General features: G+C 38.0%; 1 protein-coding gene across 1 annotated transcript in view; it reads right to left on the reverse strand.

Moving 5' to 3' along the window:
- The window catches only part of LOC137299204 (histone-lysine N-methyltransferase EZH2-like), a 133,635-nt gene extending 116,552 nt beyond the window's left edge, over positions 1-17,083 (reverse strand). The window contains exons 1-3 of the mRNA XM_067831792.1: positions 16,943-17,083; positions 13,591-13,818; positions 7,367-7,495 (exon numbers count right to left, since the gene is read on the reverse strand). Of these exons, the coding sequence (XP_067687893.1) occupies positions 7,367-7,495; positions 13,591-13,797 (336 nt within the window). The 5' untranslated portion in view covers positions 13,798-13,818; positions 16,943-17,083. The remainder of the gene's footprint in view (positions 1-7,366; positions 7,496-13,590; positions 13,819-16,942) is intronic.
- Between the last annotated feature and the right edge of the window lie 5,938 nt (positions 17,084-23,021).

Below are 23,021 nucleotides of genomic sequence, written 5' to 3' on the forward strand. Positions count from 1 at the left end.
CTTTCATGTTTGTGAATAACCTAGCAGTAGCAAGGAAGTCAAAGTCCTCAATGTTTGGACCCACAAGTTTTATGAACATCAATCTGTTCAGTTTCTCTGGATTTAGTCTGTTTCTAACTTTAGTTTTAACAGCATTCTGGACTGAAAATCCCCTTTCACATGGGGCACTGGACACAAGTATGATGAGTGCAATTTTGGATAGAGTTGCAAAGTCTGGAAATTGATCAGCAAAATCATTAATCAGAAGTTTAGGAAATTGTCAAATGATAACACCTGTTTGTAAGACCTGACCAGATGCTTGAAGTGAAGAAAGCTTTCAACAGCTCTGTCTGTTCACCTGATCATGGTAATGATTACACAGCCTGTGTAACTGGACAACACCGTTAAGTATTAAGATCTGCATGAATGTCTGGGTACCTGCTTGGGTTGAGAGTTTTGTCAAAACACTCTAGAATATCAAGCTCAACTTCTGGAAACCTATCCTCTTACTTCTGAAGCAGACATGTTAAGTACACATTTCTAATGTGGTTAAACCTATTTCTCACTGATGGATTGTCAACAACACCTTTGTAGTTTATTTTCTGTCCGGGTACTGGTACACTGCCAAACTCCGTCAGTACCCCATTGACTTTATTAGATCCATTCCCCATTGCCCTTATTGTAGCTTTGCTTGAGGACACACTGTGTTTTAAAGTTGACAAATTTACTGTGTCCTTCTGGAAAGTTAAACTCAGTACTCCAATCACTGAGAGAACATCAATGAGTAGTGCTGTCATCAACACAAACAGACTGTTCCCTATGACCTTCAATAATCCATCAGCTTTTCCAGCTTTTTCCCCCTCAAGGGACAAAACAATAGCATCATGTGACTGAATGACTGCCACTCCATCTGTTCCCAGGCCCAGAGATTCCTTTCTGTGTGAGAAAATTAACGAGTGCATTTTTTATCCCACCCGCCGTTGCATCAGTGATATGTACATTTCCTAGAAAGGTAACCCGTGCCTCACCATTCACAACAAATTTGACATAGATAGCAAGTTTCTTCCCTACAGTAATGTCACATGTTTCATCCAGCATTATCCCAAAATATTCACTTTGATTGATTTTTTCAATCAAATCTTTTTCTAGTACACATCCCATGCACTCTTTAAACTCCATGACCACTTGCGGCCTTTTGCAGAAGTGGTCACATTTGATACCATTCAACACTTGCAAATGCATGAAATCTGTAAAAATCAACAGCAATATCACATTTTGCCATGAGATAAACAGTTCTCAGCTGTTTTACACAAGACTCAAATTTCTCACCCTCCACATCATGTTGAAGATTTGCCACATTTCTGTGTGCGATTTCAAGTTGAGAACGAAGTTTTAATTTCATTAGGTTATCAATGTGAGACTTTGATTCCTGATGGCAAATTAATGTAGAGTTTTAATAAGTAGTACAACCCTCATCGCTGGTAAATGGGTTAGAAACATTGCCCCTAAGGCAAATATCACACTGCATGCCATCACAATCTGTCTTTCGTAACCACGCGTATCGAACAAACCACTTCTGAATTCCATTTCTGAATTTGCCCCAAGATCAGAATTAGATACTGGACTCGGCACTTCCACTGAAGAATTTTCTCAAGTCACCTTGCTTAGATTTCGCCATTATGCCTAACCAAAATCTTCGATCTTCTTTGACTGGAGGTTTTTTTGTTATTTTTAGACTAATGCCACCTGCCCATGTGCAGCTTACGTCACTGCCATGGTGACAGGTTAGTGCATGCTCAGTAAGCATTCGATAAACATAGCTTTGGAATTTCCTGTCAAAACGAAAGTTGATATTGATAACGTGCTAGCGAATCGGTTTCATTATTCTATTTGTGAAAATAAACGAGTCAAACTGCATATCTCTTTAGATTGACATGATAATGGTAACTATATTTTTCTGCGTCCCAGGGGACGCGCTTTCATTTCTTCTTGCGTCCTTTATGATTTTTTATCCCTGTGTTGGGGACAAAAAGATTATTTTTACTCATCCTAACTTATTGCTTCCCCTTTCTGAATGGTTGCGGAAACACCAGTGCCTGTGTCCCCATAGAACACCTCATCTCACGCAAAGACAGCCCAGCTTTGGTTGCAGCCACTGGAAGCATATGACCTGCCAGTAAACTTGTCATTCTCTCATCAGTCTGATTCCGAAACTGGATAGGAGGAACGGCTGGGAGGGTGCTCTAGCTGATGACTCAGGATAGGTAATAATAATGCACTGTATGCTCAGAGTATAACAGCTGTCATCCAGGATACTGTTGTGCTGGAGACTTCGGTCGTATTTCTTGTTAGCAGGATGAAGAGATGTCACAGTTTCTGTTGTGTAGTGCTAGATAGATGTGTAGGGTTCTAACCGGACACAACATGAAATCTTCCACTATCCTCATTGCCAAGTATAGAAGATTTTGGTGATATCTGAAACTGATGGTATGTCTGACCTAGCAGATGATCTTGGGCAATAAAATCTGGAGACCAAGGTACCGGTACACAGATGCATTGGGTCTGTTAACAGTTCTGTTGTAACCGAAATTTATAGCACAGATTTCTGACAGTTGCCAGGCCTGTAGAAATAGATCGTAAGATGTTCAAATCCAGCTTCTTGAAGGGGTTTGTAAGCTTCGCTGGTTCAATGATTAAAAAAAAAAATTTAAGTCTTAAGCCGAGGTTTTAAACTTTCCTCTGCTGATCTTTGAATCTAAGTGTAATAGTGCTATCAGTCCAGGTAGCTGAGTTCTTCATTCTTGTCTTTTTCACTTTGCTGTGCGACACTGTCTTTGGGCTGACAGTGCCCAAGAGAAAGACTTCTAAGAAGTGAGTGAGTTTAGTTTTAGGCCGCATTCAGCAATATTCCAGCTATATGTCACTCTTTGGCAGCGGTCTGTAAATAATCGAGTCTGCACCAGACAATCCAGTGATCAACAGCATGAGCATCAACCTGCGCAGTTGGGAACCGATGACATGTGTCAACCAAGTCAGCGAGCTTGACCACCCGATCCCGTTAGTCGTCTCTTTTGATACAAGCATAGTCGCCTTTTATGGTAACCATGGGTTGCTGAAGGCTTATTCTACCCCGGGACCATCACAGGTCACTTCTAAGAAGCTACTCCCATTCTTCAGTGGCCTCAGGTCACAGGCCCTCTTATCTTTGCGAGGATTAAAAATTAAGTCCACATAAAAGGGCGTATCATCAAAGCAAGCCCTGTCTTTGGTCAACAGTTGCTATCGTCCTCCATTTGTGTCAAGATCATTTGTTTTGTTTTCTTGATGTTTTGGAAATATTTCTTCAAAACAAGGGGAAAAAGTGAAAATTGCAACCTTTTGGCGCTGAAGCACAAAAATTACGTCTTGGCAAGAAACAGTAGTTTGCATTGTTTTTGCCACAGCTACGAGAGTCCAATGGTCTCAAAATGAACTATGAATTTCCTTTTTGGAAGAGTGTAGCTGATGAATTGATGAATGAAACTGCGTTTTCACAGTACTGCTTTTAGATGTGTAGATGTGCTCTCAGGAGGGAGAGTATGTGTCTTTTAATGAGCTGTCAAAGGTGATGCCACTCACTTCTAGTATAACCATCTGCAAATGGTTTGCAACTGATATGACCATGCTGAAACAACAATTAATAGACGCTGATGGATATAACCGTACATAAGTAATATAATTACTATGTAATAGAAAAATGGTGAAAAAGATTTAGCTTCATGTGACAGAAATATGGATGTCTCCATATGGTTTCTCGTTGAATATACAACTTCTGGCTAGTACAGCACACTGTACACCCAGTACAGTCACTGTAAACAATTCATTGTGTAACTTAATAGTCTGACATGAAAGCATTTACCAGGATGTTCTTAAATCATTCACTAACAGCTTGATGGTGTCAATCTTTCGAGGATGAAAGCTTGCAAACTTAACACAAAGATGGTTAAAAAATTACTCTAAATGCTGGTGTTATTTGTTTTTTTGTTTATACAGCAATCATACCTTAAACCTTGATATGGATATGCATCTTTACAGAGACATAGCATCAAAATTGATAATGGATGCAACAAAATTTATTAGCACATCCACAGGGATGCAGAAAAAGTCTAAATACATTTTGCAAAATTTCCACTCAAGTGGAATAACAATAAGCTATTACTGAGTTTACTACAAGCTGGGTGACAGTATCATTTGCACTTTAATAGCGGTAGTAATTTATATGATGATCATGATACATATTACAATAACTGTATTAATAATAATATTGAAGTGTCTGGGACACTCATTTTGTTGCCCAAGACTCCTGAAAATTAAGAGTATGAGACCCAGGGACTCTCAAATACATGACTCAAGGTAAATCTCTAATAGTGTCTCAATGCCATGACACGGCAAAGTGTCAGGTCTTTGATGTCATCAGAGGGTAGGTGAACAGCTTGTCTGGTTGTCCTGGCAGTTGGTTCTTAGCCACGAAATACCATCGTGGCCCTAAGAACACTCTGCAATGTTTCGTCTTCTCAAAGCGCATCCAGTTGATGTCTAATACATGGAGTCAAAAGAAAAAGACCTTAAATGAGATTAGTATTAGTCCCCAGTTTTCATGATGAAGGACAAAAGGATATCGCTGTGACTTGCTCTTAGGTTACCATGATCCAAGCTAATACAGGTGGAGAATGAATAGTAGACTTCTATCAAAGTACTGAGGAACCTGTGAATCTTGAGTGTGGTCCCATGATACCAGTTAGTCAGTTTTGAAGTTTGGCTTAGAATATGACAACATTGTAAATTTTAGCTCATCCTACAGCCAATTCATAATCGAAAACTAGGACTATTATGGCAAGTGACCAGTTATCACAGTGTACCCATTATCACCGACACTTAGCTGTAGTACTTATGCAGACAGCTTGACTAGCAGTTCCATAGTATTTCACTCACTGACACATCAAAAAGGTGACAGGGGAGGGGAAAGGAATGTCACATGACCATTAGTGTGTTGATATGAAATTTCATAAATGATGACAATTGCATGAAAATCATCCTGGCTTTGTTGTTAATTTATGACATTACAGTTCAGTCTATAAACATGACAAAAAGTGCATATTTTAATTTGTCTAAACACACCCATAATGCAAACACACTATCACTAAACTCTGAACTGACCTAAATTTCCATCTGTGTGTCATGGACTGACATACCATGCAGATGATACTGACAAAATGTAACTTGCAAGCGACATGTCAGTTTTCACATTTTTCTATACTTTTTCCTGCAAAAACAAACATAACCAAAATTCCAAACAACTACTCAAAAAGTCAAATTTGATAAGTTCAACTGTGTGTGGACATCTCCATATTGCCAACAGCCAATATCAGCATCTATCAACACCGACAATGAAAGTGGATTATGTTCTTTTAATTTTTTTTTTATCAAACAAATTCCAGATACGAAATTCTTCAATATGACAAGGTTTGAAACACAATAGTTTTATTACCAAATTTATGTCTCATTTGGTGAATAACATGAAAAATTCAGAAATGGTGATAACTGGTCTTGTTAGCTGTTGGGAAAGCACAAAATACACTGCCATGCTTTTTCTTGACCGCATTTTGGGAAACACGATCGGCAACTGTAAACAAGCAGGAAACATCAGCAAATAGCTAATCTGTCATCAAGATAAAGGGAGCAAATGATTAAAAAACACTAAAAAAGGGCAATAGCCAGTAGAAATAACTGAATTGCATCACTCAGGCGCTGACTTAACTTGCAAGACAGGGAAGCATGCCGATGGTTATGGGACAGTAGCCATGCATCTAGAAGTGTACATGATAGTGGGTGAAATATCATTGTCCGGATGGTTTTATCACTACAAGGACCAAGGGGACCAAACTGAATTATTCCTGATAATGGTTGGCAAAGATATTCTCCAACCTCCAAAAACATCCTTCCATGATAATGATAATGCCTTTTCACACATCTATACATGCTCAAAGCACATTAGCAAACACAGTCTAGAGTCAAAGATAGTTGTTGAACAGATAGGTCAGGTTGGCTTTGAATGATGGAAGAGTTAGAGTTTTTAAAGAGTCAGGAAGTTGATTCCATTCGGCAGCTGCTGTCACATTGACAGATCTGTTGCCATTTTCAGCTGAAATTTGGGAATATCAAGGAGTTGTTTTTAACTGGACCAGAGGCATCTAGCTGGCTGGTACTGTGTCAAGGGTTTGCACAGATAATCAGGAGGTGTTCTGTGAACACACTGGTTGGCCAGGCACAAGAGTTTAAAAACAACATTAGCATCGTTGCGCAACCAGTGCAGCGATTTTAAGATGTCGTTTATATTGGTGGATTGGGGTGGTCTGGTAACCATACATGCTGTTTTATTTGGGATTCTCTGGAGGCGGTTAAGCTTTGTGTAGATTCAGTATCGAGACAGGATAGCATGAAGGATTGTGTTAGAGTTGCTGCAGTGTCTTGAGTGAGGAGATGTTGAGATGTCTGTATGGGTTGTCTTATCTGAAATCTCTGTATCTGCGTAGGTGGAATGTCAATTTTGAAATGTAGGCATAAATAAGTCAAGTGGTAGCTGAACAAAGGGACCTGATGTAATGTCCCAACCTTCAGCTTGAGTGATGAAGCAAGGGGCTAGGGTCATATGGAAGTGTTGGTGAGAAAGGCTTAGAGGACCTGATGGGGTGAGTTGGTTCACAAACTGTTCATGGGAACAAAGGGACAAAAGTTTCCACTATACATCTGATAAGTGAGAGAAAGCAAATAAGTAGTCAGGATAAGGAAAAATAAACTAGTACTGTTTGCGATGTTTCTACATGTCAATATGCAGCAAATAGTCCTGCAGTTTAAGGGAATCAAATACCATTTCATCATGTTTTTCAACCAATCAGATTACAGAACACAGTGACTCTTGGTTTACAATTATCATTAATGTACAAGGTTGGTGACTATTAAAGGAAATAATCTGTGCACAATGTGAGGGATCCAGGAAATATAACTCCTGATAACCCAGGCTAAGGAGCCACCCTGATGAAGAGGCTTATTTGGCGTACTGCGTTCCACAGTCAAAATGAAGAAGGATGTGATGTGATGTGATGTGATGTGATGTGATGTGATGTGATGTGATGTGATGTGATGTGAGAAGATAAGGTATCTTTCACACTGCCATCCATCTACTATTTTAAAAGCTTACAAGGCCCCCAAAAATGTTACATTAACGCCAGCTTCATACACATGCTCAAGCTGCAGACTAGACCTGTACATTACATGGAGGTGAAAAAGAACAGCCTGTCATAGCAGTAGTGTAAGAGGTAACGTGATATATTTTCGAAGCACTACTTACCCTCCTGGTAACAGGAACATGGCTGAACGTCTCTGGAGCAAGTAATGGCTGAAAGGGCTGTTGTTTCATCCATACATTCTGTTTTTCAATTTCATCAGAAATATGCTTTCTGTTTGCAGAAAACGACGTCTGAAAACAAACACATAATATATGTAACAACAAATAACAAAAACAACATTTCTGTATATTTCTTGTTCACCAAATATTTAGATCAAAATTAGAAATGGAGCTATGGTGTCTCATCAGCTTGACAAGGCACTGTTAAGAATCAAGCACAACAGCATTACTAGCCCAAGGCAAACAATTTTCATGAGCTAGTGGAAAGTTAAAGCTCAATGCTTGCAGTGCAAAACACAACTTTGCAGATTGTGATACCTTTCAATAGGGACTTAGAGTATAAAAAAAAACTGATTCAAAATAGAATGCTGACAAATAATGGGATGATGAAAACTACCAAAATCGGAGTTCAAATGACTCCCTAATTTCAGCCCTGATGCAGTGAAAAGTGGTTTCAACAGCTATGCAGTGCTGTGCACATAGTGTATGCACAATAATTAGGTTCCTACAGCTTGGACTGGGCTGTCTGGAAGGTTTATTCCCAAAAAAGCACAGGAAGGGATGTTTTTAGTTGTTCTGGTGATTTCTAGCATCTTGGGACTTCAGTAAAAAAAAAAAAACACACTAGTTCCACTGTTTTCTTATCTTTTTCTCACATCCTGCTTTTTAGGGGTTGGAAGATTTGCAAACCAAGTGTTCCAGAAAGTGTAGTTTCAGAAATACTAGTATGATTGTTAAAAAATGCTCAGGTTGAAAACTGAAATGTTTGAATTCATGTTGAGTGTGATAAGGAGACAAAACTCAATGTTTCTTATATAGACACCTAAGTGTCTGCCTGATTGCATGCTTATCACAGTATGCAATGCACAGCTTCAATCACTGACCACATGCAATTTGAACTTAACACTTATCAGGTTATACACCATATATGCATCAGAGTTCTGTCTGTCACATTATGTAATTAGACAGACGGGCTGATGTGATAATTGTACACATGACATGTTATTATATCTGTTGATTGCGAACAAACTGCATCCATTTTTGTTCGATGACTGAATCAGACGGAGACCGATGTAAACGCACATTGTAAGATTCAAGTTCTAATTTGTACTTGGACAAACGGCGGTCTAAAATATCGCAGTAGTTCACCATCTCATTGATTAGATCAAATGCAAATGCAGACAAGAAAAAATTGTGTCCAGGGACACAGATGCCCCCACTGCTGTAGGAAGAGTTCCCTTCACAGAGTGTGATCTAGTGATTAATTTCTACAAAACTAGTTCAACAAACATCTCTGCAAATATGAGATGCACACCTTTTGAGTCCCAATGAAAAACAAATACATATAAGTTCAATTAATTCTTCTGAGCTTTGTGGAGAAGTGAATAGGCTTCATCCCTTTAAAACTATTTTCAGAGAGAAATTCAACAAAATTTAAGTATGTTCAAAGGGCATTAAGATTGGAAAAATGAATAAAATACAAATCTAAGATGCATGCTTTTAGAGTCCCTATAAAACACATGTGTATTCTAAATGAATTCCATTAAAGGTCAAATGCAAGGTAAAACACAACTTTGCAGATTCTGATACCTTTTGGTATGCACTTATGAAACAAATCATCAAAAATGCTAATTCAACCTATAAGGTTTTATCGCTAAAAAATATCGCATTGAAAAAAAAAACCTGTGAAATCAGAGTCCAAACTATTCACTAATTTTCCCTCAGCGCTGGAGGAAAAAGTGGTTCCAACAGCTATGCTGCGCTGCACCTATATGCATGCTCAGTGAAGAGGTTCGCAGAGCTTGAAACAGCATGGAAGCCTGAGTATGAGGTCGTGAGCAGTAGTCTTATCTTGGTTGAGTACACAAACAAGTAAATAGTCTACTTGTTACCTAAAAAATCCATGTTGATTGTGACAAGCAGCCTCTGTCACTAAGGAAACTCAATGTCTGGTTTACTGACACCTATCTGTCTGCCTGCCTGTCTGCTAATGACAATATGCAATACACAGGCTAAGACGTCATAAACAGATAGTTGGCTAAGTGTATCAGCCAATGAGCCAGCCAATGAAAAGATTTTGCTACACTTGAGTGCACATCCAACGGCTCTTACTGGATTCAGTATCCCGGTTCCTTCGTTTTGAGCATAGTAGACCCAAGTACAAAATACTGCACTTTTGATTTGAGATTATACTCTTACAACTTTGTTTACTTGTTTTTTTTCAAAATCAGCAATGCATTTTGATTATGTTTGATTTTTTGGTTGCATGTGACCTTTAAGCAGTTTTTGAGAAGTGGATAACATACACTCCCTGCATTGTATGGAACAAACAGTTAGAACCGAACAAAATTGACCTACAATCAAACATCTGTCAAAATAACAAAATTATGAAAATGCATATAAAATTATGAAATGAATACCTCTAGAGTTCAATCAATTTTGTTGATCAGCTTTTGTGGAAAAATGGAGAGACTTCATTACCTATTACTAGCTATATCACATGATTTATTCATATCACAGATAACTGAACACAAATAACTGTCTGACAGCTGACATTCTACTGATTTCAGATCACTTTTCCTTTTGAAAATCAGACCATAAATAAATATTTTAGAGGCAAATAAAGCATCGAAATTCTGGGTTTGGGTCAATATCAAATTTGTTCATAATTACTGGAAATTCTAGCACAACAATGTGTGATACATGATTTTGATTGGCTGAGAGCTCATCAGTTCTTTTTGTTTGTTAGTAAAAAAAAACATGGTTGACATGGGAGACTTCTACCTGGGCAGCATCTTTGAACTGAAAAATGAATGGTCTGACAACAAATTTCTGGAGCTAACCCAAATGAACAAACTTCAAAGCTGGAAAACTTTACAGGTAGCGATAATTTGTTCCACGTTTCTTACAGGGGCACTGACGCGGAGCAATTTCCGTGGACTCGTTGTTCCTTTTGTTATCGTTTTTCTCCTGTGAGTACCCAGATGATATCCCAGTATTCGTGACTGGTTTGTGACCTCTACTGCTCAGCTCGTGTGCACAATTGAGAGTTTAATTATAGACAGATCAACTAAGGTGAAGTAGTTTTTACTTCATTACAAACATATTATGAAAACAAATGAAACACTTTGAAGGTTAATCATCTGCCAGTGGTAGAAATGGTAAAAAACTATTAGGATGGAAAAATAACGAAGCCAATGTACATCGTTATATTTTGTCTCATGAACCTAATTAGTGTATTGTCGTATTTGTATGATTTTGAAAATTAATAAAAGAACACACGGTCTACTTATACTTATATATAATAAAATAAATAACACATAATAATGCACATGTATAGCGCCTTGTATCCATCTGTCTAGTTGCTCACTGGCTCATGTGTAGTTATGTAGAAGTAATAGAGTGAATGGGAAAATAATTAAATATTGCAAGCAGTTCTGAACAGAAGGGTTTTGATCAGGCTTTTAAAAGTGGATTCACAGTTATAGTAAATTTCTAACATGACTGTAACATTTAAACGTTGTGTATAGACTGCCAATGTGGATCCAATTCACACATGCCCTATGTGTGCCCTATCTAGTGTGTTTTCTGCATTTCTGCTGAATGCTACAACAAATAAATTAAAACAAAATGCAAATAATGAATTTAAAAAAGACTTATGTTATAGCACAATGTCAGACTATTACCTTGTTCAGGAATGTATCCATCAATATCCATATAAAGGAACGGTATTCCATTCATCTGCAGCTGGTAAATAATCCTGCTCTATGTCGTGTGTCTCACAACAGTCTAATTTGCAAAAAAGTGACACATCGTTTCAGGTCTGTAACAATGGGAAAAACCTGATAAATCTCTCATTGGTCACCCAAGATTTCTCTACCAATGGCAAAGTCGTTTTTATTTTACAAATTTAAATAAATCAACTGAGTGGGTTTTTTTTATCATAGATAATAAACCAGGGTAGCTGCCAAAATTTATGTATGATTTTTGCTATGACAGCTGGGTCAACCCTCAAAACTATCTAAATATAAAGCTTTGCAATCTCTCAGGCTTATATGAAACAAATGACTTGATACATGCCTGTAGAGATCATATTTTCACATGACATGATTAAATATCGAGGTAAAAAACACAGAAATAGGATCAAATTGGATCAGCCACTAACCATCCAGGCATCAGAAAAAAACTACACTGCTGGAATATTTTGTTACGATCAGACAAGGAATACATGGATATTTTTAAATAATGGCAAATGATGGGCATTCGGCCTCCTGACTGTTTAGGGTGAAGAAATTCTGCTAATGTGGACAGGAGCCCAGTCCCTTTGTCCGTCACGGTCGAATGAGTGGGCGCTGACAAATTTGCAGCTTGGTTTCGTAATTAGAGCGTTTTTGAGAAACATTAGTCACTCCCCATCAGTGCCCCTTTAAATTGTCAAACACTAGGTGCATGTCTATTCGTATGAACAGGAAAGAAACAAAATGGACTGAAAAATTCCACAACATATCTCCTATATTGTATGAAATGTTTCCTTACAAATCAATAATTGATTATCATGAAGTTTAATTCATTCAAAAATAAATATTTCACTCAAATTTACCATTTTACTGTTTTAGATGTCAAAAATGAACCTGTTACTAAGTGTTTCAAAACAGTGAGTGACAATGATCTGGAACATACTGTTTTGGATTCGAGGAGCAAAACCACCCTACAAACACATGCGTGGGGAGTAATATTCTTGAAACTTAAGAGCAAAGACAATCATTTTTAATCAAAAAACTTTTCATGATTTGGCCTAACATATACTATGATAAACAAGGGTCAAATCATCTTGAAGATGTTAAATAATGTTGTTACTTACTGTTAACCAAAATGATATTAAAACACTGAAGCAAATAATAAAATAATTTTTTTTATCAAAATATATTTCCAGAGTGGCTACAATTTCATGAACTCTCTCCCGAGGTTGAGACAATCCAGTTGATGAAATAAACGCTCTGCTGAAGCGTTTTTACGTTGAAGTTCAAACTTTCAACGGGAATTATTATGACAAGTCGTCATATGTGGGAATCCGAGGAGCGAGGAGTTTTATGATGCACTCAGCAATATTCCAGCTATATGGCAACGGTCTGTAAATAATCGAGTCTGGACCATGACACATGTCATCAGTTTCCAATCGCGCAGATCGATGTTGTTGATCACTGGATTGTCTGATCCAGACTCGATTATTTACAGACCCTCGCCATATAGCTGGAATATTGCTAAGTGCGATGTAAAACTAACCTCACTCACTCACTGTAACAGATATATTATATATAACTATTGTATTAGTATATAATGCATGTTTTCCACAAACATATTTCACATAACAGTGAAAACTGGCCGTTACCTATCTGGATATATTTAAGCAGGAGACAGTTTGACAAGTCACTGCTTACTTTCCGCGGTACTAGTATTTTTGACTGGGAAAACAAAATGTTGACCACATAACTGTCAAAAGTGACTTCAATGAGTCAAAAACGTAGGTCTTGGAGTCAATGGATTACGAGGCTGTAATCTGTGAAATTGGTGCTATTGTGGTAGGCATGAAAAACGGGCCAGCACAAATGTGGTGAGCGGAAGCTGTACATGTATTGAATGAGGTAATGCCATTTCACTCACTGTGTCTCTGTTGTTACTCTCACAATTTTAATGAATAAAATTGGGACTGAATTTATTCAAATAAAATGTGTTTTCTGACACCTTTCGTCCTTGGATGACTGTGTTTACACATGCTATAGTGTGGTGTGGTGCATCACAGCATACATTCTATGTACTCAACTGATGGCATGTCTTGTCTTTCATAAATTATGATATTTCACTGTTCGTATGATTATTATTGAGGAAACCTTGCATGTTTTAAGCATCTGAAAAACAATGTACAATAAACACTGTCAGTTGCCAATGTCACCTAATTTCACTAGTTTATGTGTTTTACCAGAGCTCAACAGATAATATGTTGATGAGCTCTTTTCAATTTTGTGAAATGGTATGATTGCAGAATCTGCCGTATCGCGAAGAGCATTATTGGGTGGGATGACTGTACATGTCTGAAGTAAGGCTCATTATCAGTGGTCTGTGAACACTTCATTTTGTTCGACATTGTGCAACAGACAAATCACACACACCTTCACTTCATCAGCCCTCTTTAACCGCTTCATGTGACATAAGCGCATATATTCTGCTTTGACTCTTTTTCTCCAATCAATAGGCTCTTGTTTGCCTGAGACTGAGTGATCTGCTGCAATGACTTCTCTCTCCTTTTCTAGTACTGGTTGTTTCTGGCTGGCACTGCGTGTACATGTTACCTCGGCAACCGTTGTCATGGCTGACATGACTTTGGTGACACCAATCACCTAAAAACAAAGGAAAAGTGTACGTGTAAAATACCATCACTACAGAGGAAACACTGGGTTTTACCTATCCTACTGAGGAAGACACAGGTCATCTCCCTGATATACAAAAGCACTGACCAGTCACCTAGGACTCTTTAGTTGGTAGTAACTATGCAGGAATCTAGCTACAGGCTTATCATGCACATATTTTGTTGACTAGTATTTGGTTTCCAGCTTGCAGGACAATCAAAATCTGTAGCTTCAGTTCTGGCTAGTCTTTGACCAATTTCACAAAATTTTACATATTTCAGGCAGGTTTATGCTGTATTCAAAGGTATTGCACTTACATAGTGATGTGTGTGCATGTGTGTTTGTATTCTTGTTAAGTCCACAATTGTACAGTTCTAGCACATGGTTGTGAATGACATTTGCCCTGGGGCTGAACCAAGAAGTAGCCTACGATTCAGTTTAAGTAAACTTAGTCTCAGTATATTTCGTTACACTCCACCACTGAGTCTAACAAAATCTAGTAGAGATTGTGTCAGGTAACCTTTGAGCGACCAATGGTCGTCCAATCAAAAGCAAGATGGTTAAATAGACAGACAGATAATATTTAGGGATCGGATGGACTTTCAAAATATTCACGTAACTGACACAGATCTCTCCACAAACAAAAATCCGCATATAACACAGGTATTTGACCTACAGTATATATGCTTTTGGGTTTCTGTTGACATGGTTACCATTGACTAATATTTCCTCCAGAGAAGATCCTTGAATATTGCCCAAAACACCATTTTCAGAGTGTTTACTCACCATTGTCATGGTTGCACGTAGGCCATGTGCATCACCTGGAACGCTAAATAGCATTCGGAATCGTTCGTTTATGAACCTTTTCGAGATAAAAAGTTCAAAAGGTATGTGCGAATGTGCATTTTCGCGATTTGGTAAGCTGTGTTCTGATTGGTCGATCTCAATGGTTACCTGACGTGACCTTCCGTAAGGTTTTGTTAGACTCGGTGGTGGAGTGTAACGAAAAGTACTCAGGATAAGTTAACTTAGACTGCCTACGATTTTCTGTTCATTTTTTGTTAAGTGACTGAAAGCTATGATGTTTGAGTTCAAATTGTCTACAAGCACTGGGCCATTTCTAAAAGGAACAGGCCAAGGCAAACCTGCGTGGAGGCTGCACAGAAATTGCATGGACATCTTACGGAGGCAGCATGGTGAGGCTGTGATGATTTGTGCGGATATCCCATGATCCGTTTGTTCCAAACCACCCCTTCCTTCCTCTTGAAAAAAAATGTAATTCCATACAACTTCCCATGTCCAGGGTAATAGTAGAGGCCAGCTTGGCCCGCATAGGCATCAGCCATTTGTGTTGCTCTAAACAACAGCCAGGATTGGCAATCTATTTTATGTTTAAATTTTAAAGTGCAGTAAGTTTACTTTTGACGTATAATTTGTTCTGTTTATTTATATAATTAACAAATAATTATCTGTATATCTCATTATGTTCACAACGGATGTAAAATGTGTTCATAGACTGGGGGTTACATTTACCATAGTGCTGAATACAAAACTATGCACACAATGTGCATAGCTTTATGCTGTTGAGTGCACGTTTGTTCGTGAATATTTGTCAAATTGTAAATGGTTAGATTACTTCATTCAAGTGTTTTAATAAAATAACAAAATTATGATAAATGGAAAATATGTTTTTCACAATTGATAATTGTTTTTTTAATCCTTGTTTTGATTGATTTTCGGAAAACACCACTATCAGAAAGTTTACTTTTATGCCGCTTGTAGGAACAGTCTAGCGATATCATGGTTGGGGGACACCAGAAATGGGATTCACACATTGTGCAAATGTGGGAAATTGAACCCAGGTCTTTGGCATGAAGAGCAAATGCCATAACCACTTGGCTACCTGATCTACTCAATCAGCACTAAAAGAAAATATGCAAATTCTTTTTACATGTATATTAAACTTTGAGCTATCTCCTCAAGAAGAAAACTCCTCTCATTGTGAATGTTGATGGATGGCGCCGAATGCTTATATAAACTGACGGGAATTTGGAGATGCTGCCACGGTTGAACTGATCAAGGGTGACTTTTTCAATAGTTGCTAGCAGTTTTGGTAAAATGTGTTTTCTCTTAGAGAAAAGTAAAGATAAATGTGAAAACTGACAGTTATAGCTAGTCAGCATCGTCTCCTTGGTATCTGTCGTGTCCATAAAACGGAGACGGAAAGTAGGTCATTCAGAGTTTAGTGATTGAGTGTTTGTGATATGGGTATGTTTAGACAATTCTCATCACTTATTAAACTTCACGTCAACACACTAATGGTCATGTGACATACCACTGACATAGGGATTCATATTTGTATCATCTACAAGTGACTTTAACTCTCATAGCCTGTCACTTTTGCGATGTGTAAATTGTGAAATACTATTGAAGTACAAGTCAAGCTGTGAGCGCAAATGCTACAGCTTGGTGTTAGCAATAACTGGTACAGGTCGATAACTGGTCACTAGCCAGTACCCAGATAGCATTCATAGCTGGTCCAATACTGTCTGCCAAGGTTGGGCCAACTATAAATGCTATGCGTAGGGGTTAGGTCTAGGTTTGGGGGATTGGTTTTGAGTTAGTCTTTGAATATATAAATAACAAAAAAAACCATCTATTCTTGGGCATATAATGTTCAAAAAGAAAACGAGGTTTACGGGCGAAAATCTGTCCTATAACATTGTTCCTGGTACCTTGAACGACAAGTCAATATATTCCACCATCCCCAAACAGTATGTGGTTCCCGTTCAACGGATTGTGAGTGGCACAGTGCACCGTTACTGTGAATGGTGGTTTCCTATATAACGCGGGGCCTATAACGCAATTAAATGCTTCTTATACAACAGCAGGTCAGTTCCGGTCAAGAAATCGTCCATGGGTACTTTTAGAAGTCTGGTTTCGACCAGGGTACTGTACTATCGAGTGAAGATGGAGGTCTCTTCCTACACCTAAAGTAAATATTTCAGCACTTGAAGGATAAAACTATTTGGAATGCACGTATTACCACCATATACTAAAGTCCCATCCCAAAACTTTAACCCACGAGTAGATAACTTAACAGTCACTAACGAACCTTTTCCTCTGCCCTATCCCGCCAACTTCTTGCTCCTTTGTAGGCAGACAACTCTCCACACACCGTCGTTTCTGATTAATTTAGTCTCTCGACACCTTACGGTTACGACAGTTCAAGCGTTGTGAGGAGCCATCTTGAAATAGCCGGACAATTTTGATGTGAAAGATATATCGGGTAAAAACCGAATCTTGGTTTCATAAAATCATACTGTTTCTACATAGGTGCAACTTGTTTCTGTATGTTCAGAAAGAACTTTGTTAAAACGAGTGACACATTTTTGTTCTTACTATGTTTTTACCATCAGAATCTACATGGATATGTAATTAGTGTTACTTCGTTCCATATTGATAAGAAAATGTTTAAGCCAGATGCATAGGTACACTGACGATACAAATTGGGTTCTTAATTGCATCAGTATATAGCTCGGCATTTTAAAATAGTAAATTTCCATTTGAAAAACAATCTAAATTCTTTAGCATAGGGCATCCTGGCACCGCACTTAATAATGTCTCGCGTCAGCGTGTTTACGTTGACTATGGGTGACTCCGCGGAAATTGACATTTGTAGCTTTTGCTTTCAGCCAAATTCTATTTGTATTTGTTTTATTATTTCCTCTTATTTAATTATGTTTTTTTCTTCATTTCCACTACTTTGGTATGCAGAGGCGTAGTAAGCCATTTTTTCGTGTAAACGCGATAGTTTGCAAAACTATTCGATCATTGCGGAAGCATTGAGGCTTGCCAAATTCACATTTTTTAAGAGACATGACCTGTTATCGTTTGACTTTTGATGATTTCAATAACTTCGGAATGATGTTATCTTATCAATGTGTATGAAATCACAAGAAGGAGAACTTAGTGCAATATACCAATAATTCAGACTGAATAATCATTTGTGACTTCCTTATATGCACACGTTTTGACATTGTTTACTGCATTGATGCAATAGCATGCATCGAGCAATATTGTCTTTTTTCTAAATGAGATGATAAACAAATGACAAATTTACAAGTCTTTATTCAAGGCCGGTCATGTAATATTGCAAACTCTTTCAAAGGACTTCGCTGAAGCCTGAATATCATGTAGTCTTAATTAAAGGGGCACTGATTCGGAGCAATTTCCGTGGACTGGTTTAAACTTTTGTTATTGTTTTTCTCCCATGAGTACCCAGAGGATATCCCAGAATTCGTCACTGGTTCGTGACCTCTACTGCGCAGCCCGTATGCGTAATTGAGAGTTTAATTATATACAGATCAACTAAGGTGAAGTCATGTTTACTTCATTACAAATGTATTATGAAAACCAATGAAACACTTTAAAGGATCTGCCAGTGGAAGAAATTGTCAAAAACTATTAGGACGGAAAAATAATGAAGCCAATGTACGTCTCTGTATTTTGTCTCATAACCCTAATAAGTTTATTGTCATACAAGTATGATTTTGAAAATTAATAAAAGAACACACGGTCTGCTTATGCTTATAGTAAATTTCTAACATGGCCGTAACATTTAAACATTGTATAGACTGCCAATGTGGATCCTATTTCACACACACATATGCGATCTAGCGTGTGTTTTCTGTCATATAGATTCTGCTGAATGCTACAACAAAGAAATTAAAACAAAATGCAAATAATGAATTTAAAACAGACTAATTTTATAGAAACAATGTCAGGCTATTACCTTGTTCAGGAATGTATCAATATCCACATAAAAGAACGGTATTCCATTCATCTGCAGCTGGTAAATAATCCTGCTCTATGTCGTGTTTTACTACAGTATAATTTGCGAAAAAGTAACACATCGTTTCAGGTCTTTCAAATTGGTAGCACACCTGGCAACTAACTGTATGATGCTCGCCATTCTAAGTAATTTAGTTAACCAATAATGAGCAATCACTCAATCAACGTAATGATGGTTAATTCTTTGAAGGGAGGATGTTGTTTTTACACTAGCATTTTACGACAGGGTGTAGTCAGCCTGGATTAGCACATCTACACACTCTGCCTTTTGACAAATCCGCTAGAAGATAAAACTAATTAATCAATCAGTGTGTTATCGGTTAATCCTTTGATCGATGTTTGTTTTTGTAACTCAGCTGACAAGCCCTCTTGCATCACTTACATGCACATATTACATAACATACAATACATTTGCCACTACAGATCTTAATTTATAATGTTGAGTGTTTACTTCAGACAGCAAAAATGCCAAATGGGAGACCTTTGATAAGTGTCCGGAGTGGTGTTACTACTAATTATACCTGTTATAAATTCATTAACTGACCACCAAGAGAATGATGACAAATAACACGTGTAGGTTTACACCATCAAACGCCAGGTACAGCAAGAAACATGTAATCTCTGTGTCGCATGCAGCCTGAAAACACTTACGGGCCGAAACTTTTTTGAGGATACCAACGGAACTTCGTTACATAAGAAATACATACAGGCATTTGCTGTGTACTTGGGTAAATAGGTGTAATCAGTTTTTTTACGTAAGAAACTTTTCAGATTTCTCTACCAATGGCAAAGTCATCGTTTTTTGTTTACGAATTCAAATAAATCAACTGCGAGTTTTTATTATCATAAATAATAAACCAGCATACCTTAACAAAGAAGTCATACTATATTTCTGCAAGTGCAGACGGTTCATTCCTATTATGACTTCTCCCAGTTTGACTACCCGTCCTATACACAACTTGCTCCAGTTGAGTGCTTTTTAATTACTAGCTCTCTAACCTCCGCCTGGTACACTGTTCCCACGGCAGTTATAACGAACAATTATAGCCTTACAGATTCATACAAAATTAGTTGCTGTGGAAGAGTTCAGATATATACAAGTCAAAGCTATATTACAGAACAGCCTCGTTTACACTTTACTGGGTTCCGTTCCATTGCACAACTTAGTGCGATAACCAGTCCAGAATGTTTAGACTAATTCATTTAACTGGATACATAAATATTAATCAGTATATGATTGGATACGACTAGGCACTTGTATTTTGCAACACTACGCTCCTTCTAACCCTTGCAGACACGCCGTATAACGTTTTCTGTCGAATAGTGAGCTCTGACAAAGGGAGACCTGGAAATCCTGGAAATCTCAAAACGAGGCTTTGTCGCATGAAACCTTTGGTGGTCTGGTACGGAAATGATACCATACCAATCTCATTGTGCAAAACTACCCTGAATAAGTGGAAAAAAGTTAACTTTGTTAAGGTATGCTGCTTGAACCTCGACAAAAAATTTAGAAATACGAAAATGTAGAACGTTGAATATTAAAATTCATTTGCAAATGCCATTTTCCTATGAAACAAGGGATTGGACGCCAGTTCAGGGTAGAGTTGTTTTTGGTGCTTATTTTCAGTTTTACATGTGGAAATTTGGATCGACTGAAAAAGTAGGTAATTGTCTGAACAGGTTATATATATGATGAGACTCATATCGGTGTATATACTGAGTAACACGGTATATCATATACACTACTTAGTATTGTGCAGATGAATGGAATACGATTTCTTTTACGTGGATATTGATGGATACATTCCTGAACAAGGTAGTAGCCTGACATTGTTGCTATAAAATTAGTCTGTTTTACATTCATTATTTGCAGTTTGTTTTAATTTATTTGTTGTAGCATTCAGCAGAATCTGTATGACAGAAAACACACACTAGATCGCGTATGTGTGTGAAATAGGATCCACATTGGTAATCTATACAATGTATAAATGTTGCTGTTATGTTAGAAATTTACTATGAGTATAAGCAAATCGTGTGTTCGTTTATTAATTTTCAGAATCATACAAATATGACAATAAACTAATTATGGTTATGAGACAAAATACAGAGAGGTACATTGGCTTCGTTATTTTCCGTCCTAATAGTTTTTTACCATTTCTACCACTGGCAGATGATTAACCTTCAAAGTGTTTCATTGGTTTTCATAATACATTTGTAATGAAGTACAAATGACTTCACCTCAGTTGATCTGTCTATAATTAAACTATCAATTGCGCATACGGACTGCGCAGCAGAGGTCACGAACCAGTCACGAATTCTGGGATATCATCCGGGTACTCACGGGAGAAAAACAATAACAAAAGTTTAAACCAGTCCACGGAAATTGCTCCGCATCAGTGCCCCTTTAAGAAGTTATTGTGCTGACCAGCCGACTGGCCAGAAAACACCAACAAACATATGGCGACACGGACCATGGTGACAACTCCCCGGATGGATAAGCTAGCCCCTCTCAGTATCACAAGAATTAATTTCAAATGATATCTTAAAAACAGAGTGGCTTCCATATCGTGGTTTGTAAAACAGAACGGAATCGCCAAACATCGACCGTGTATATGGAGCCAGACGACACATTGGATGTTATCACCACAACTTGTTTGGTGTCAAGCTCGACGTTATTTAAATTTGGGGTCACGAGGAAAGGGTGGGGGTGGGGGGGAGGATGTAATTGAAGGTGTGTACGTGCTTGTCGGATTTTATTGACGTTAATTGAACTGTTTACATCGGAGGGTTCTTGTGTGTACAAAAACAACAATCCAGTTAGAACCCGTAAATGTCCCCTGTGCATCACATGGCGTTCAAGGCATTCCCGTTGCACAGCTGTGTTACTCATTTACTCATATTGATTGTGTTTAGAGGTTGTAACTGCTACTCCAACATCTTCATCAATCACATCACAAAATGGCATCACTATCCCCTCTGCCTCTGTGAAGGCACGTTTTCACAAGTGAACTGAATCCAATGTTTCTTCGCGCAAGTAAAAATGAGATTTTAAAAAAACCGTGTGTAAACCCACTCAAACAGACATCTGTAACCGTGTGTCTATCTGAACAGAGTAAACATTTGCAGTGCTTTAGTGCTAGTGTCAGAAATATGTTGTAAAAACAAAATCAGCAACTCTTGCACTGGTTAATTTCCCCATGTCGATCAGACCACGTGCTATTTCTGCACAGGTTGAACCTCCAGCTCTGCCACATGGCACAGTGTATGCAACTATAGTTCACTTGGGGGACAAGCTATGTTGAAAGATGAGCTGTTGTCCATCGTGTCCCGATGACACGTACGCTCGTATCACAGGGTCTGGGGTCCACTGGCGTCCCAGAGATTCAACATTCACTGAACCAGGTTGAAGCGTTCAGGTCCCCGACAGCTTTAGACCAAGGTGTCTTTAGTGTTTAGTTATTGCTTCAGCATAACCACTTGGTCTACAGTGCGAAACATATTAAGATAGCATGCTATTCGGAGGTTTATACTCTGTCCTAGCACATGTCTGACGCATGACAAGTTATTGTAAACCAATTTGACATACCAGTGGCAAAAAATGATGTTCGTATTTTGACGTGAATAACAGACAAGCCATAGCATTTGATCATGACATTTTCCATGTTTTCAAGAGAATCAGGAGCACATGCTATGATAAAGTCGGGTATGTGCAACTGACTTAGAGATATGATACATGTATGATACATAGGACGGGTTAAGGTGCATCAGTCTCATTATATTGTATGATCACGATATATCTTTCTCTGAGAGGTTTTACATATGTATGTATGTTCAATGTATATCTTGTCCTGAGAGGTTTTACATGTGTCTGTATGTTCATGATATATCATATTCTGTGAGGCTGAGCACGTGTCTGTATGTTCATGAGACATCTAGTCCGGAGAGGTCTGTATGTATGTATGTAGGTATGTATGTGTGTGTGTGTGTGTGTGTGTGTGTGTGTGTGTGTGTGTGTGTGTGTGTGTGTGTGTGTGTATGGACGGACGGACGGATGGATGTAGTTTGTACAATATATCTAAACCTTGAGTAACTTTTAAAATACAACCTATCTGAAGAAAATATACAATTGACAAATTGAATTTGCTACAAGACGCATCCAGTTTCGTTCTGAAGATATGCAATGTGTACAAGTAATGAACGCCTAAAAGTTATTGGCCTTTTCCAAACTGGTAGAATTTAGCCAGAGGTCATTCGTTTATTAAGTACTGCCGGTACACGTAAGCGTTGCCCTCCCAGGAGCCACGTGACCAGACACAACACCACACCAAGTGAGGCCATAT

The sequence above is a fragment of the Haliotis asinina genome, chromosome 10, assembly GCF_037392515.1.
Source record: "Haliotis asinina isolate JCU_RB_2024 chromosome 10, JCU_Hal_asi_v2, whole genome shotgun sequence".
NCBI classification, from domain to species: Eukaryota; Metazoa; Mollusca; class Gastropoda; order Lepetellida; family Haliotidae; genus Haliotis; species Haliotis asinina.